Source organism: Lycium ferocissimum, chromosome 4 (genome assembly GCF_029784015.1).
Source record: "Lycium ferocissimum isolate CSIRO_LF1 chromosome 4, AGI_CSIRO_Lferr_CH_V1, whole genome shotgun sequence".
In the NCBI taxonomy this organism is placed as follows: domain Eukaryota; kingdom Viridiplantae; phylum Streptophyta; class Magnoliopsida; order Solanales; family Solanaceae; genus Lycium; species Lycium ferocissimum.
This window is the reverse complement of record NC_081345.1, coordinates 54,237,565-54,256,706: the sequence shown is the minus strand read 5'-3', so window position 1 is coordinate 54,256,706 and position 19,142 is coordinate 54,237,565. Positions and strand designations below refer to the sequence as shown.

The window sequence follows — 19,142 nt, the reverse complement described above, 5'->3', positions numbered from 1 at the left end:
ATAGAAATCAAGTGATTAAACACAAAACAGGAGAACAAGGGAAAAATGAAGCAGACGTGGGATTATAGATATAAGGAAAAGCATAAACATCACAACAATTTGGTCTTGAATAAATTTTCAAAGTTTTCCTGAATCACTGATGCTATAGCCAATAGCCTCATCCCTTGACCATAGGAAATGTAAACAAACTAACTAGGCCTAACATGAGATGCAGAAACTAACATATAGAGGGGAAAAAAAAAATTATAGATACACCGATATTAACTATGTAAGCGCAGATAATATATGCACATAATCTTGTTATCAAAGAAAAATATGTGCACATAATCTTTATCATTAAAGGTATGCTGAAGCAATTTTAAGCATGTTCCTAACAAAATCGAATTGTGCAAGCTGATGAGACAACATAAACATGTCCTCTCTGTTCCAATCCAGCAACACAATCGTAAATAGACATTATTCAATTGTAATGACAATAAACAGACTTGCGAAATGCTTCAACATTTTGCAAAAAAGAAAATATTAGCCATGAGTGTTAACAGCTTCCCAGAGCAGACCCCTAGCCTGCATTGCCGCAGTCCTGAGTGTCCTTATCGTCCACCTGTTGGCCTCAAAGAAGGACAAACTCTTGTAGGGCAAATTGTGCTTTTTGCATAGCTCCTGTACAATAGGAGAAATATTCCTCAGTTGGGACCTAGGCAACCTCGGAAACAGATGATGCTCAAGCTGGAACTGCAATCCTCCAAAGAACCAATCCATCTGAGGAGAACAATCAATATCAATAGTTCCAGCAGTTTGTTTCTCGAACCAATCGTTCCCCTTGGGCTGTCCAACGTAGACATCAGCAGCAAAATGGTTCAGACAGAACTGAACGTGTTGAATCCCGGTCACAGCAAAGGCGGTGAGGACAAACAACACCCTTTCTGTCCAATTAGGCAAGGTGGAAACAAGAAGTGGAAACCAAGTCCAGAAAACAAAGATCCCCAATATGTTCGAAAATCTATCAGGCACTTTTCTTTTTGAGAACAATAGCAACAAAGTCTGGACAAATAGATTCACCCTGGAAACACATACTATCGGATAGAACGTAAAATGCTGATAACTGACAAAGAATTTAGCCAGGGAATCAAAGGTGAGCTCTCTTCCGTAAAACGTAGACTGCAACGACTTAAACAGACTCGAAGAGACTGCAAAAACCGGCAAGTGCTGAAGATCAGGGTCATAATCCAGGCTATTACAAGCCACATGATGAGCATTATGAGTCCATTTCCACCAAGCAATACTAATCCCAGTGAGGCAATTGCCCGACATAATCTGTACCATCTTATTGAACCCCTTAGTCGTCATGATTAAGTAATGACCAGAATCATGACCCAAGTAAGATATCTGCATCCAAGATAACCCCAACAATGCCCCAGAAAGCATGTGAATCAAGAAACTATTACTAAAAAGTACACCATAGAAAGTCAAGAAAAGCAACAAAGCTATGAAACAAAATGAATACATCACCCCATGGCCTTTCTTTTCAAACAACCCAGCTTTAGCAAACTCAACACAGAGTTTTCTATAATCCCTGGATACCTCAGAAACCTCATAATCTTTCAAATAATAACCAGTAAAGAACTGATCAAGGTGTTTCCAAGCAGTACCTGGATGGAAAGCAATGAATGCATCAGTTGCTTCTTGACCAGCAAGATTAAGTATAGGAATATCTCCACCAGGGTGTTGCTTAATCCAATCAGTCACATTGTAAACTTTCCCCTGCACAGAGATCCACACATCCTCTCTCTTGTTATGCTTCTTTAACTCCTCAGCTGTTATATACTTCTTTGAATCAGCCATTTTAACACAACCCCACCAAGCTATAAATCTTTCCTTCCTTATTTATATATAGAATCTATCAGACAAGAATGATAAAAATGCAGAACAGATCTAACCATCAACAGCAAACCATGAATGAATGAAACAAAAGTACAAGAATGGGTGGTTCTTTATAGGGTTGTTATTGAATATGCTTTATTTCTGAAGGGAAATAACTAAGAAAAGATTTGAACTTTAGGTCTTGGAGTTACGCTCGATGCGGTGATGAGATATTTTTTGGAGAGATAAATGTGCAAATAGCGGTGGGCTTAAATTCATCCGAAATTGGTTATGCTGAGTTATTTTTTTTTCTTTTTTTCTTTTTGAAAAATTCGCAGCCGCTATTTTTTGGGTGCGCATTGAATAACCTGCTCACGGTGAAAAACCACTCACCTAATCAATTTAGTCAACCGTTGCGGCTAGTTACAGTGGATTAGTTATACTAGGAATATTATTTGTTATTGATTGTTTGGTTTGTTTTCTAAGAAAGAAATTGTGTTTTTAGATACCCTCCCACCTTATTTAGTAGTATAGTAAAAGTATTTGAGGGACCTCAAGGGGTATTTTTGTTATTTTTATTATTTTATTAGAAATAACTAATCATAAAACTGTTGTTTCAGTCTAGCAAAATAAATTAGTCGATACTATTTTTAATCATATCTTCCTTGATTTAATTTGAATCGATTTGATAAGCGCTGCATTAAGAAAGAATGAAGACTTTTGAAATTTGTGGTTCAAAATAAATCCTGAATATTTATGTGGCTGTAAATTATTTCATAAAGTGAATTTGTTTTCAAATTAGGAAAGAGATCATTCATTTTGACACAGATTAAAAAAATAGATTCACATAAATTAAAACAGCGAGAGTATTACTTATTCTGAAATTAGTAACCAAATAAAGAATAAGCAGTATTAATGTAGAGAGCTGTCAAGAACATATACACTCATTATCACATGGGTAGCTGTCTCCACTTGGTGACTCGCTTTCACATCTATTGAGATGAGAATGCACTCCGTCCCCCACTCATTCAGAATTTGATTCTCTCGTCTGTCGTGGCCCCTCGTGGAGCCCTATAAATTGCTGTGTTTATTAAAGGAAAACAATTGTGGGTGTTCCTTATTTGGCCGAATGTACTATAATTTAAAGAGAGTTATTAAATGACCACACTAATTTGACCTAAATTTAATTATATTTATGTAAGAATTATCATAACTTTTATTGTATAATTTTAAATTAAGTTAAACTTTGAGAAGAAAAAATAAAAATGACATAAGTAAACATAAATTATTAAATTTGACCTAAATAGTCATATGAATTTACTTTATTTGGGCAATTATGGCCAAAATAGTATGGCCAAAAGACCTTTTTGTATTTTTAAAATTAACTTTTGAGTCATGTTTATAGTACGTGAACGTTTATAAACTTATTCATTTTGAAATAATTTTAAATATGTAATGTCTAATGTTTAACTTAATAGGCGTTTGACCATGCGAAATAAAATTATGATTTCATATCTTGATTTCAAATCAACATTTATTTATATAATTTAGACAAAATTTCAACTTCAACTTTATATAAAGATTTCAAATTGCTAAATTCTCCAAAAACGTATGATTTGGGATTCCAATCATGATTTCAAATCATTTTAAATGTAAAACTTGACCCATAAGTAATTTATTGGTAAAAAATGATCCATAAATTGGTAGAAATATATTTACCAACCATTTATATCAAATATTAAAAGATCTGTAAGTTGATAGTATATTTATAACAATTTTATTCTTACCAACTGCATTTACTTATACAACTCATGTTCAATTTTTCTTTTTATTTAACTAATGTTCGATCCCTTGATGTTGTATTTTTTAGAAAGGTCTTCTTGTAGCGTATTAATTTTATTATGATTTATGATTTACTCATTTGGTAAGATTATATAAGAATTGAGGAAGTTTCGATAGTTTTCACAACTTGTGAGTTTTTATGTCCATGAGAAAAAATACAACTTGCATCCAAACAGATTTCAAATCATCATGATTTCAAATCATATCCAAACGGCTCCTTAGATAAAATATTTGGTTTCATATAATTGAAGTTCGGTTATTTTTATCTGAATTTTAATTAAATATGGATGAATTTAGTTATTTTTATCTGAACTTCAATCATCTTTAACTGAAGTTCATATAAATATGGTTGAAGTTCAATTAGTTTTTCTTTAACTTCAATCATATGTAACTTCAGACAGTTTAAAGTTCTTTTAAAGCAGTAGATGTGTAGAAATTTTAACAAATTGAATGCGGGTTAAATAGTCGTATCCAAATAAGGTACCTCACGAAATTTCTACTCCTTAATTTTATCTTAATTTCGTAGCTTCTTTACCATTTTCTTTTTTGTAGTTTTGCTGTTCAATTAGGTGTAGAGGTGAATTCAAAATTTTGAGTCTATAAATTTTAGATTCTAATTACTTGTTTGGATATGATTTCGGTGATATTTGAAGTTAAGTTAAAAAATAATACAGTATTTTAAAATTAAATATGTTTGGACATGCATTTCGCTTGAAAAAATATTAAAATTTTGCACAGAAAAAAAGGCTTTTACTTGAAAATTAAAACTAATTTTTCAAGCTCAAAAGACTCAAATTAAAGTTGGAGTGAAAAATTAACTATAATGCATAACCAAACAGCTTTTAATAAAGTTAAAAAAAAAGAAAATTGTATGTCGATCGGAAGCTGGGATTCAAATAAAATTGGTGCTTAATGAAATCTTATATATGAAGGAGTGCAAAATGTCTCTAATAAGCCAAATTTTCGCGTCGTTACCCCCGCTTGCTCTGCGTCTTGTCATACACATCATCTAATAAAATAAGCTTAGTTCTTGATAATGAGTGCGATTTAGTGTGAAATGTCTCTTGTCGTTGTTTTATAACAGGCTTTTGGATAGCACTAGTTATAATTTTTCATATGGTTCAAATTGTTTTTAAGTCATCTTTTATTTTTTTAATTAAAAAAATATACTTTCTACTTTAAAATACCCCCCTTTTTAAAAAAAAAAAAAAAAAAAAAATTATAAATCTATAATAGTGAAAAATGGGGCTTCAAAATTTTTGAAACCTAATACCTTTGCTTTATAAGCTTCACCTAAAGTCGGCACTGTGTCCAAACATACGCTAAAAGATTAGCTTTCTGACTCTTTTTTCTTGATAAGTTATTTATGTGTATTGAATGAATTTCTGGCAAATACAAAATTTTAGTCAAAGCTCCTGAATTAAAATGCTAACTCCACCTCCCCGTAGGTGCTTGAAAATATGAGCGGTGAATTGATGATGGACCAATCACCATCGTCAAGTCTCATCTGTTAGAATATTTTTATAGAGAATTTTCCAAGTGCATTTTAAGACGTGGTGTAGATACGGCGAGTCAAGAGGCATAAAGCGATGGATTGCTATTAATGTTAAAAACATATACACAGTCAAATGCTTTATGGTATGTCGTTCGTTATATGACATTTTCTTATAATGACTTGATTTTTTAGAGACAGGTTTTCGTTGTCGTATTTTAAACTTATACTATATGACGTTATACTTATAACGGTAATGACATTAGATTTATAGCGATACACTCTTTTGTAAAATTATCTCTTATTGATCATCTTTTCAAGAATATTGTGCAATAATATTTTGTTAGAAATATATTATGTATAAAAATAAACATTAAAATATTTCTGGTAATCATCATTAATATCATGCACACAGTAAATTTGAAGTAAAAATATCTAAAATGAAACAAATATAATTCTCATAAATAAGATTTAGTCTTGAATATTTTCAAAATCACCTATTTTCTATCTACCGATTTTGTATATATTTGATACTTATTTCCTTGATTTTGGTAGTTGTAATTAGACTATTTTAAGTTTGAAATTTTGCAAGACCAAATCTGATTATTATGTGAAATATATATTTTTGCCTTTTAATATATGCAAACAATCAAATCTTACGATTTAATGTAGTATCAATTTAATTAACCCAATTGGTATGATAATATCTATGAATATTTGCAGAACTTTAATTTTGATATCTTCTTTTTATAATTTGAATTAATTGTGAATTTTGTAACTATAAATACAATTATATTTCTAGTAAAAAATAACAATGTTCATCACATATCCTTTATTCACGCAATATGGGGTCTAAACGTCAAGCTATTTCTCTAGAAACAAAAATAGCATTGTGTCAATACAAAGAGGACAATCCAAAAATCACACATGAATAGCTTAAATAGAAATTTTCAATTGGTAGTCGTCAAGCTGTCGGGGACATCTTTAGCTAGAAGAACAAGTACATTGAGGCGGCTAAGCAAGCTGAAGCTATTCAAAAGCACAGTAAAAACAAAGAAATTGCGTGAATGTGCGCGTCGAGTACGTATCGAAAAAGAATTTCCTTAATATTTTTTATTAATAAACTAACCCCTCAATTATTGATTGACAAAGCGATAAAGATTTGGTTTACTTTCAGCAGGGCAAATCATGTCATCTTGACGGATGCAATTATCGTAGTCAAAGCTCTTACTTTTGCAGAATCTCTAGGTATAAACACGATAGAAAAAAAAAAACTTCTCTGCCTCTAATGGGTGGCTCTTGCGGCTCAAACAATGACATGGCATCAAGTCTTACCATTTTCATGGTGAGGCTGAGAGTGCTCCCATCCAAGACCTTCCGACTTTACGCACTAAACTTCAAGAAGTAATAAAAGATTATGCTCTTAGGGATGTCTTTAATTGTGATGAGACTGGACTTTTTTTCCGTATGTCTCCAAATAAGACTCTTCCTCAAATGCCAGAGAGTGGACGTAAGAAAGGTAAATCTAGAATTACCGTGATGTTAACATGCAATGCTTTGGGTAAGATATCATTTTCCTGCGACGTATTTTATTTGTTGAATTTTTTTAAACATTAAATGCTTTTTTTTAGTTGATTATTCTTTTTCTTAAAAAAGGGTCAAACTAAATTTTCTTTTGCACACTTTATTTGCAGGGACAGAGAAAATAAAACATTTGGTTATTGGATCTATTGCTAAACCTCGTTGTTATAAACATGTTGATATGGACTCTCTCCCACACATCAAATATTTCTTTAACAAGAAAGCATGGATGACTCGTGACATTTTCAAACAATACATGCTTGGTCTCAATGCTAAATTTGAAAATGAAAATCGTAAGATTCTGTTATTGATGGACAATGCTACTCCTCATGACATTGAGGAATGCGAAGATCGGCTAACACATATTAAGGTGATTTATGTAGCTTTAATCATATTCTTTTTAATGATAATTTTGTGCTAATATTTATTTATTCAAGTTCATTATCTTCCGCTTTAATACGACATCACATCTTACGACCCGCATGAGATCTTTGGCATAATTGCAAATTTTAAGGTCAAGTATAAAAGTTGTTTTATCAAGCATTTGATTGATAAGTATGAGCGCAATGGAAGTCACCCATTATCTAATGACAACAAGTTCAACATACGTCAAGCAATTAACACTCTTGTAGAAGCATGGAATGATGTTAAGACCTCTACCATTCTCAACTGTTGGAGAAATACCGAAATTCTACCTACAGATGTCAACCCTAATGTTAATAGTGAAAACTTAGAACTTGTTGATGATGTTGGTAGTGTGCCATCACTTATAGCCCAAATCCCATCTCATAACACCAATCAAGTAATGGATGCTACTACTTGTATGGAGTTTGATGCAACACTTCCAATCCTTGAAATTTACACTGATGAAGAGATTATCTTGAAATTTACACTGATGAAGAGATTATTGCACAAGTGATTGGAGTGGAAGAACAAGAGACATCGGATGCAGAAGGTGATAACGAAAGTGTTGATGAAGAGCCTCAACCTACTGCTACTTGAGGTAAGATAGAATAGTCAACTGTTAAGCTCTTAGACAGCCTTCAAGGGAAAGCTATTAAATTCCCTTTTGCTGAAAGTTTGGACAAAATTCTTTAAAATTCTCAATTAATTTTAAATGCATATGTTCCGTAGAAATTAATTCTTTATCTGTGTTCTTACGAGACTAGAATTTACAAAATAGCCTACAATTGTAGAGTTCTTACGTCAAACTTGAAATATTAAAATTCTCAATTAATTTTAAATGCATATGTTCCGTAGAAATTAATTCTTTATCTGTGTGGTACAACTAATGGATTAAGTAATAATTTATTAGTCTTTTTAATTTTTAATTAATGTGATATGAAAATCAATTGAGAATTTAAAATTTACAAGTATATTGTTTTCGTTTATAACATAAAAAGTACAAAAAGTTAATTGTTTGCGTACTTTTGTTTATAACAGCTAAATGAGATCTAAATATCGAATGGCAGTATACATGCATAGCAGTACCTCACTGTAGCAGCCATGAAATTTCCGGACAAACGCTGCCACTATAGAGAAGTTGACTGTATCTAATTATTAAGTAAAACGAATAAGGAAACATTCTGCAATGTAATTTTTAAGGTAATTTACGGATTAATTATACAGGATTTACTAGTTATTTATATATTGATTATTTCATTTTTCACCCTGCATAAAATAATGCATATATATACTCCCTCTATCTCAAAATATTTGTCGCATTTTTTATTGACACACTCATTAAGAAAGCATTTATAAGGGTAGCATTTTGACTATTTTACCCTCTTAACATATTTAATCATGTTCTCTCTTCTCAATAAATATTTACTCTATTAATGATTAAAACCTCTTAAATGTTGGTACGTGAACTCACAAAATCAGTCCATTGATGTAATTAATACAAGAGTAAAATGTGAAAAGCTACTTAATTTTATCTTGGGTAAACGAAACGACAAATATTTTGAAACGCAGAGAGTATAAATACCGTACTTGATATGCTAATTTTATACAAAACAACTTTAACCTACCAAATATAATATAAACTATGTTAAATCGTTTCTCAATTCACCAAACTTTTGCTCCTTTTAAAAGATCTGAAGAAGTGGGGTTCAGTGGATCCAAGGTGGATGTAACTTAATTATTAGGTGGTTAAAGTTGTTAGGAGTTTGTCATAAAGTAATTAGTAGTTAATTACTTAATCATTAATTAGGAGTTAGTCGGTTAGAGTAGTATATATACATGTAACTCTTTCATTTCTTGTAGTTTTTGTACATTTTATATATTTTCTCATCTGCTTGGGAATGAAACAAAGCTCCCATTCTCTCTTCTCATTCATCTTTGATTCTCTCCTCCTTCTCTTTGATTCTCTCCTCCTTCTTCTCTGATTTCATAGCTGAGCCTCATTAACATGGTATCAGAGCATCTAGGTTAGATCAGATTAAGCTCAGTTAAGAGGAAACACAGAGATTCATCTTGATCTTCGATCATTCATTTGTTCTTCGATCAATCGAAAATCGCGATTTGCGATTTGTTTAGTTTGTTCAAATTGCTTGAATATTCTTCGATTAATCAAACAGATTCTTCATCGATTAGTGAAATTTCATAGGAATCCTTCAAATTTAGGATTGAATTTCAAACTCAGTGGTTAAATTCAAGGAATCGATTGTTTTTTACTAGTTTTTGTGTTCAATTCTGATAAATTTGACCTAATTCATCAAAACAATGACGAATGTTGAAGAAACTCCTCTCAATGATGATAATATCGCAAATGCAATAACTTTCGCGACTTCAACTGCCAATTCACAGCAGGTTGAGGAAGTTCACCACAATCATCTACTGTATGTTCAAACTTCTGACACACAAGGTTCAGTACTCATTTTACGTTCAACTTCAAGGTACTGAAAACTACTTTATCTGGAGCAAATCCTTGATTATTAAAATAAGCTAGGTTTTGTCTAGGAACTTGCAAAAAAGAAATGTATGAATCAAAGTATCATGAACTGTGGAATAGATGTAATGCAATAGTTCTAGCCTGGATAATGAACACAGTATCTAAGGATCTAATTAGTACTTTGATTTATGCTTCTGATGCTCACAAGTTGTGGGAAGATTTTAGGGAAAGGTTTGACAAAGTAAATGCCTCTAAAGCCTTTTCTTGCATAAGGAGATTGCAACCCTAACTCAAGGCACCTCATCTGTATCTATGTACTTTTCTAGGCTAAGAGAACTGTGGGATGAATTTCAAGCTTTAATCCCACCTCCTACATGTCCTTGTCCTGAGTCTAAGCAGTATAAGTAGCATTTTCACCTTCAAAGGCTTTGGCGGTTTCTCATAGGACTAAATGAGTCATATTGTCACGACCTATTTTGCCTAAGTCATGCGGGCACTTACCTTCCCACCTCGGTATGCGAACCCTCAACCCAACAATGAATAAATACACAAAAAAATGAAATTAAGCAGTGGAATAAAACAAATACGTAAGTCTCACGATATATATATATATATATATATATATATATATATATATATATATATATATAGTAGAAAGTGGGGAATGACAATAAACACCCCCAGGGTCTAGTCTGAATAATACAAGAGGATCTAAGGGAAATAATACAATCTAGAATACTAATACATAAAATGTCTATGTCTCTGAACAAAAAAAGGACATATAATAGAAAAGTCTTCAAGGTCAGCGGACGGCCATGCTCACCCAGAAACTAGAGAAAAGGCAAGTGTCGATCGGCCACGGTCACGGAAGTGATCCGACGATGATTCACATTCATAAAAGAATGCAACAAGTGCAGGTCAGTACAAACAACAGTATTGGTAGGTATCATCGGCCGACTAAGCATAGCTAACACAATTCGGATAATAAAGCAGATAAGCAAATAACCAATCAAGTATAAGACAGTATAATCTATTCCAAGTATCCGTCATCGCCTATATAAAGCATCTAATCCCAAATATGTCAAGTGTGAATATATCCAATCCAATCCAACATCACAACATAATCACCAAGCATCTCAATCAAATCATAATGTAATACAATGCAATAATGGTATGAATGCAATGCAATGCCATGCAAATGCGGTGTACATATGTGCTCCGGATGGAAATATTGACGTCCCAGTAATACAACCCAGTGTGACTCGCGAAGTCTAAGTGCCACCCGTCCCGAATCTTTGCCCAACAGACAGACGGGACCTCGAATCTTTGCCCACGGGGGGTTATCACCGGCACCACCCTGGGGGACCCGCAGAGTCCATGCACTAACAACGATTTCGAAAATAGCATCGGATATTGGCCATGCAATCCACAATTCCGGGATGAACATCGGACATCGGACTCTCACGTCACTCAAGTAAAAGAGTTCTCTCAAATATCAATTTCACTCAATCAACGATTCCGGGATGAACATCGGACATCGGCCTCTCACATCACTCAAGTAAAACTGAGCCCAGCTCATCAAGTGTTTTATCAATGTCATCAATATCACAATAATGTATCATGAAAATGAGAGTGCGTGCAATGCATGAATCACATAAATAATCATGCTAAATATCTCAAGTACCAACAATGGGTACGCCACAATACATCCGAATCACAAATACCAACAATGGGTATGCCAATAACATAAGCGAATCACCAGTACCAACGAATGGGTATGCCAATAATATAACAGAATCACAAGTACCAACAGTGGGTACGCCAAAAATATATCCAAGTACAAATACCAACAATTGGTATGCCAACTATATCATAATCAAGATGATAAACGTAATCCAATATCTACCAACGACTCATGGTATCACACCGGCACAATAAAATAATCAAATCACACATAACGGGGTGGCTAGTCCTAACACACAACAGGGCCCAACCTAAGGCAATATCCAACCCGACTTCATACCCGAAGGTTCACATGTACGTCTCCAACAATATAATCTAAATACGTGCTTCGCTATACGAAGCCTCACCAAGGGTAAGCCATAACCTACCTGGATGGCCGAACCGCAACACCAACAACTTACTCATTTGCCTTGCCTTTCCCTTGAACCTCAGAACCAAAGTAGTCTAAGCATAATCGAATTCTAGATTAGAAACCATGAAGAATGATACTAATATTGCTACTATTCAAATTAGGTCAATTCTGGCCCTAAAAATTGGGGAAATGGGCCCACAAGGGCAAAACGGGAAATTCGGGATCAAAATATCAAATTAAGCACCAGGTGATCATAACCTAATCACTAATTGCTGATTAACTCAAGGATTAGCCTAATTTCTGATTTCAAGCAAAACCCCCCAAATTGGGTATGAACCCTAACTCCTTGATTCTGAAATTCAACGCTAGGAATGTAAGATATATGATTAATAAGCTTAGATTCATCAAAATCTAAAATAAACAACATCTATCATTACCAAGCCTAGAGAAAGTGTTTATCAAAACCTTCTTCCAACTTCCATCACTAAGAGGTTATTAAAGGGAAGGGGAAATCTAAGATGATTATGATTTAAGGAAGAGTAAAGGAATAAGCAAGATTTACCTCTAAGAATCTCCTCCAAATGTCTCTAAGAACAGTTCCCTCAAGCTCAAATATCGAGATGGGAAATAATGAGGGTCTAAGGGCTTTTAACACTTCATTAATTTCACAAACTACCCGTCACCCGCTTCAGCGGCACTAGGACCGCCCCAGCAGTGTTGCTTCAGTGGTAATGGCGAAATCCCATTAACCGCTCCAGCGGTAGGGCTACCGCTCCAGCGGTGCCACTGCCGCGGTGCTGGTGCCGCTAAAGCGGGCACTAGACACCAAAAAACTCTCCCAAGTATCACAATTTGATCCAATTTTTTGACTAGTTTCCGAGGCCATCTGTTCACATACCATACATATAGACACACATAAAAACGCGCTACGGTCGCGTCCGTGGCGTCGAAATTTCCAACGGAGATCTCGTTGGCCGAGTCAACCCCCGATGCCTTAATTTCAATTTCCCAACCCAAGTCCCGAAATGCATCTGAGTGCATTGGGAACCGTACCAAATACACACCCAAGTTCTAAAAAACCATCCGGACCTCTCGAAATCTACAGAATTTTGAAAAAGGTTCGTTTACCCAAAAGTCAACTTTGAGTCAATCATTTTTCACTTAAAGCCTATATTTCACAAAGGTTGCCTGAATCCTGTCTAGACATCTCGAGAAGCGTGCCAACGATTCCCTCGGGTCAAAATTGAGCTAATCAATGCTCGAAAAAAGGAAAAACACCAAAAAGACTATAAAGACCAAACGGGTCGTTACATCAGATACCAATTGAACCGTCGATCGTCCTCGAGCGAAGAAAAGAAGGAAAGCAGGGAAATACTTGAATCAGTGAACAACTGGGGATATCGGCTACGCATGTCCGACTTGGTCTCTCAAGTAGCCTCCTCCACAGGACGGTGCTTCCATTGCACCTTCACAGAAGCGATCTCCTTTGACCTCAACTTCCGAACCTGTCTATCCAAGACCACAATAGGCTCCTCCTCATAAGTCAAATTCTCATCGAGCAATATAGAATCCCAACGGACAATGTAGGTACCGTCGGCATGGTACTTTTTCAGCATCGAAACATAAAAAACTGGATGAACTCCCGCCAAGCCTGGAGGCAATGCCAACTCATAAGCTACATCACCGATACAATCCACAATATCAAACGGACCACTATCTCTGGGGCTCAACTTGCCCCCCTTACAGAACCTCATAACACCCTTCATGGGTGAAACCTTCGATAGAACCTGGTCACCAATAGCAAACTTCAAGTTCCGGACCTTCCGGTCCGCATACAGCTTTTGCAGACTCTAAGTTGCCAAAAGCTTAGCCTAAATAACTCTCACTCTGTCAAGGGACTCTCTCAATAGATCCGTGCTCCAAGATCTAGCCTCGAACCCATCAAAACCAATCAATCGGAGATCTACATCTCCTACCATATAAGGCCTTAAAAGGATCCATGCCAATACCCGAATGATAACTGTTGTTGTACGCAAACTCTACGAAGGGAAAGTGCTGATCCCAATGACTACCAAAATCAATAACACACGCTTTCAACATGTCTTCAAGCACCTGAATGGTCCGTTCGGAGTGGCCATCAGTCTGGGGATGAAAAGCTGTACTAAGATCCAATCGAGTACCCAACTCCTCATGAAATGCCCTCCAAAATCGGGAAGTGAAGATAGTACCCCGATCGGATAAAACAAAAATAGGGACCCCATGTAATCTCACAATATCTCGAATATATCTCTTAGCTAACTTTTCCGCGGTATAGGAAACCTGAACTGGAACAAAGTGAATGGACTTAATCAACCGATCCACTATCACCCAAATAGAATCAAACTTGCCAAGAGTCTTCGGGAGACCCGTGAAAAAATTTATAGTAATCCTCTCCCACTTTCACTCGGGAATGGGCATCCTCTGAAGCACCCCATCGGGCCGCTGGTGCTCATACTTTACCTGTTGACAATTTCCACACTTAGCCACAAAGTCAACTATATCTCTCTTCATCCGATGCCACCAATAGTGCTGTCTCAGGTCACGGTACATCTTAGTGGCCCCCAGATGAATGGAATAGCGAGAGCTATGAGCCTCAGACAAGATCAAATGAACTAAATCACCAACTCGAGGAACGTACACGCGTCCTCTAATCCACAGAATGCCCTCAGAATCAATCACGGCCTCCTTGGCCTTATCTCTCAAAACTCTATCTCGAATCTTGCTCAACTGGGCATCCTCAAACTGATAAGTCCTGATCTGATCCAATAAGGACGACCTTTCCTCTATACAAGCCAAAATCCTACCCGAGGCTGAAATATCAAGACGAAGGAAGCGTTAACGAGTCGAACCTCCATGGCCACACCTGGACGCTCGGAAATAATCAATTGACCTAAACTCCCCATACTACACCCTGCGACTCAAGGCATCAATCGCCACACGTTGGCTTTCCCAAGATGATATAAAAATAAAGGTTGTCATAGTCCTTCGGAGCTCCGTCCGTATTTGACGCACGGAATTAAGATCTTCTTCCGGGTAAACACATCTTTGTCAAGGCTGGCGGTGATCGGTGAAAATCTCACAATGGAAACCGTAAAAATAATGCCTCCAAAGCTTCAAAGCGAAGACTACAACCAATAACTCCAAATCATGGGTAGGGTGATTCTTCTCATGAACTTTTAACTGACGGGAAGCATAAGCTATCACTCTACCCTCCTGCATCAATACCGTACCCAAATTTATACGGGAGGCATCACCATAGACAGCGAAATCCTTACCTTCCACAGGTAAGGCTAGGATCGGGGCTGTAGTAAAAAAAAGCTTGAGCTTTTGAAAGCTCTCCTCACAATCATCCGTCCCTGGAAGGGAATATCCTTCTGAGTCAATCTGGTCAAGAATGGAGCAATAATAGCAAAATCCTTCACAAAGTGACGGTAATAATTGGCCAAACCCACAAAACTACGAATCTCAGTAACCGTAGTAGGTCTCGCCCAACCCCTCATAGCCTCAATCTTCTGGGGATCAACCATAATCCCCTCTTTGGACACCACATGGCCCAAGAATGCTACAGACTCCAATCAGAACTCACACTTAGAAAATTTAGCAAACAGGCTATGTTTCTTCAACAACCAAAGAACAGTACGGAGATGGCTCTCATGCTCTTATCTACTCTTGGAATACACCAAGATGTCATCAATAAATACAATCACATAGGAATCAAGGAACGGTCAAAGATGCCGTTCATCAAAGTCATAAATGCCCGCATTGGTAAGCCCAAAAGACATCACTAGAAACTTGTAGAAAGGCCATATCTCGTCCAAAATGCTGTCTTTGGAATATCTTCCGCCCTAATCTTCAACTAGTGATAGCCAAAACGCAAATTAATCTTCAAAAACACCGAAGCACCCTGAAGCTGGTCAAACAGATCATCAATACGAGGCATAGGGAAATTGTTCCGAATAGTGACCTTGTTCAACTGTCGGTAATCAATACACATCCTCATGGTCCCATCTTTCTTCTTCACGAATAACACAGGAGCACCCCAAGAGGAGACGCTAGGTCTAATGAACCCCTTGCTCCATAAATCATGCAATTGTTCCTTAAGCTCCCTCAACTCGGCAGGTGCCATCCGATATGGTGGGATGGAGATGGGACGAGTGCTAGAATCCACATCGATACATAAATCAATGTCGCGATCAGGTGGTATACCCGGTAGATCCTACGGGACTACCTCCGCGAACTCGCTCACAATAGGGATAGACTCAAGAAGTGGAGATGCAACAATCGTATCACGAACATGCGCCAAATACGCTAAACACCCCTTACTTATTAACTTCTTCACCTGAAGGAAGGAAATGATCTTCTTCAGAGCGGGACTAGGAGTACCTTTCCACTCAAGCCTAGGAATGCCCTGCATGGCTAAGGTAACTATCTTGACGTGACAGTCCAAGATCGCATGATAGAGAGAAAGCCAGGACATAACCAATATAATATCAAAGTCTATCATATCAAGAATCATCAAATCTACCCAAGTGTCATACCCCATAAAAGTAACAAAACAGAACCGATAGACTCGATCAACAATCACAGAATCTCCGACCGGAGTAGACACATGAAATTAATGCGTATATCTATACTATCACAAGGCAAATCCCAACCAATGGCATGAAATGCTGATACATATGAATAGGTGGATCCAGGATAAAATAATAGAGATGCTACTCTATGACGGATAGAAATGGTACCTGAAATCACAGCATCTGAGGCCTCTGCCTCGGGCCTATCAGGAAATGAGTAACAATGGGCTCCACTACACCCAGTCTGAGATCCCCCTCTCGTACTTTGAGTACTGTCTCTAGCTGGCTGGGACCCACCTCTAGAACCATGGGAAGTATCACGGTCTGACTGAGCACCGCCTCTCTAAGAAGTCCCACCTCGACCACCAAATGATACAGGTGTCCTTGGCGGCTGACAATCCCGCTTGGGTCAGGGATATCTCCCAGCAACTTGCCCAACCTCTCCACAAGAAAATCATGTAAGAAGAGTCAATTGCTAAAACACGGAAGGCAAGATCCGGATGAAACAGTCTTGTCCGCTGGTCTGGAAAACGAACTCTCAGGAGCTCTTTGCCTAGGTGGCTTACTAGAGGAATCCGATATCGCTGAATGCACGGGACGACTGGAATAGGGCTGAGGTGGCCTCAAAAACTGACCGACGCCCCTCGAACCAGAACCCCTAAAACTGCCAGTCTGACGTGGCCTCTTGTCACCACCACCAAAAGTACGAGCCTTAGCGCCCTCAATCATAGAAGCATGCTCGATAATGGACTAGAAGGAAGCCCCTGTAGAATCCATCTGAAGACAAGGAATCTGTAGAGAGCCCACTAGTCGTCCAACAAAGCGCCTGATCCTATCGTTCTCTGTAGGGATCAACGGAGTAGAATAACGGGCCAGATAAAGGAAAGAGGTCACATAGGACTTTAAAGACATGCCCCTCTGCTCAAGATTTAAAAACTGCTCCCTACACACCTCTCTCAAAGATCGGGGCACATACTTCTCAAGGAAGGTCTGGTAGAACTGAGTCCAAGTCAAAGGAGGACAACCCTCTGGTCTGCACGCCATGAAATACCTCCGCCACGTCTTCGCGTCGCCGCGAAACTGGTAGGACACATAATCAACACTGTGGGTCTCCACTATCCTCATACGGTGCAATAACTCATGCATATAAAGAATAAACTCATAGGCATCCTCAAACGAAGCATCAGAGAAACTCGGTGGCTCTAACTTCGGGAATCTCCCAACCAGGTCCTAATCAGCAGCAGTTATAAAAGCGCTCTCCATGGGCCTAATATCCTCACTAGGGGCGGGTATCACATCAATACGAGGAGCCATAAGATGTGCTGCCCGTGTAGGCCCCTGCTCAGGGGTTTGTGCCCCAACCCTAGTTCGGGGAACCGCCGGGAGTAGAACACCGACGGCCGCCCGCCGGGCATCAAGGTGGAGTAGAATCCCAGCCGTGTGTCGTGCACGGCACAGTTGAGTAACCTCGGGGGGCGTGTGCGAGCGGGAGCCACATCCTCGGCCTCGGGGGACAAAGATCTCTCTCAACGCTGTCCTACCGCCAGAGCTCTACCCCTGGGGCCGGGCAGCTTCGCGGTCTCTTGCTCTACTGCGCCCTCTGGCTGTCGCTAGCCCTCGAGTGCCAGCCGTAGCTGCAGGCTCTGGCACCTGACCTCGGGCCATAGTAGCTCGAGTCCTCACCATCTGTGGGAGAAGAGATAAGAGTCATATAACAATTTGATAACCCAGATACCCATTGAAATAAGTAGCACGAAGGAAAGAAAGAAAGTGAGAGTTCCTAAATGTCCTATAGCCTCTCGCAGATAAGTACGGAGCTCATCGTACCGATCCACGAGACTCTACTAGACACGCTCTTGTATTAAAGATCGGGTAAACTAGGGCTCTGATACCATCTTGTCACGACCTATTTTGCCTAAGTTGTGTGGGCACTTACCTTTCCACCTCGGTATGCGAACCCTCAATCCAATAATGAATAAATAAACAAAAAAAATGAAATTAAGCAGCGGAATAGAACAAATATGTAAGTCTCACGATGTGTGTGTATATATATATATATATATATATATATATATATATATATATATAAGTAGTAGAAAGTGCGGAAAGGCAACAAAGACCCCCGGGGTCTAGTTTGAATAATACAAGAGCATTTAAGGGGAAATAATACAACCTGGAATACTAATACATAGAATATCTATGTCTCTGAAATAAATAGGACATACGATAAGAAAGTCTTCAAGGTCACGGACGGCATGCTCACCCCCGGAAACTAGAGAGAAAGGCCGAAGCGTCGATCAACCACGGTCACGGAAGTGGATCGACTTTCGATATTCTACATTCATAAAAAGAATGCGGCAAGTGCAGAGTCGGTACAAACAACAGTACTAGTAGGCATCATCGGCCGACTAAGTATAGCTAACACAATTCAGATAATAAAGCAGATAAGCAAATAACCAATCAAGTATAAGACAATATAATCTATTCCAAATATCCGTCATCGCCTATGTAAAGCATCTAATCCCAAATATGTCAAGTTTGAATATATCCGATCCAATCTAACATCACAATACAATCACCAAGCATCTCAATCAAATCATAATGCAATGCAATGCAATAATGGTATGAATGCAATGCTATGCAAATGCAGTGTATACATGTACTCCAGACGGAAATATCAACGTCCCAGTAACACAACCCAGTGTGACTCGCGAAGTCTAAGTGCCACCCGTCCCGGATCTTTGCCCACCGTATTGCATCCGACCC

At 37.8% G+C, this 19,142-nt stretch overlaps 2 protein-coding genes across 2 annotated transcripts; one reads left to right on the top strand and one right to left on the bottom strand.

Annotated features, from left to right (window-relative positions):
• Nucleotides 1-297: 297 nt before the first annotated feature.
• LOC132053530 (delta(8)-fatty-acid desaturase-like) lies at nt 298-2,127 on the bottom strand. The gene has a single exon (XM_059445604.1). The coding sequence runs from the start codon at nt 1,840-1,842 to the stop codon at nt 523-525; it is 1,320 nt and encodes a 439-aa protein (XP_059301587.1). The 5' UTR covers nt 1,843-2,127; the 3' UTR covers nt 298-522.
• Nucleotides 2,128-6,661: 4,534 nt separating this feature from the next.
• LOC132054193 (uncharacterized) lies at nt 6,662-7,694 on the top strand. Its single transcript, XM_059446243.1, has 3 exons — nt 6,662-6,713; nt 6,889-7,145; nt 7,290-7,694. The coding sequence occupies exons 1-3, from the start codon at nt 6,662-6,664 to the stop codon at nt 7,692-7,694; spliced, it is 714 nt and encodes a 237-aa protein (XP_059302226.1).
• The last annotated feature ends 11,448 nt before the right edge of the window (nt 7,695-19,142 follow it).

Excerpts from the sequence above, each read along its gene's own strand:
- LOC132053530 (XM_059445604.1), bottom strand. The coding sequence starts at position 1,842 with ATGGCTGATTCAAAGAAGTATATAACAGCTGAGGAGTTAAAGAAGCAT.
- LOC132054193 (XM_059446243.1), top strand. The coding sequence starts at position 6,662 with ATGTCTCCAAATAAGACTCTTCCTCAAATGCCAGAGAGTGGACGTAAG. Across the intron at positions 6,714-6,888 it reads AGAGAGTGGACGTAAGAAAG|GGACAGAGAAAATAAAACAT; the intron begins GTAAATCTAGAA and ends CTTTATTTGCAG. Across the intron at positions 7,146-7,289 it reads ATCGGCTAACACATATTAAG|GTCAAGTATAAAAGTTGTTT; the intron begins GTGATTTATGTA and ends GCAAATTTTAAG.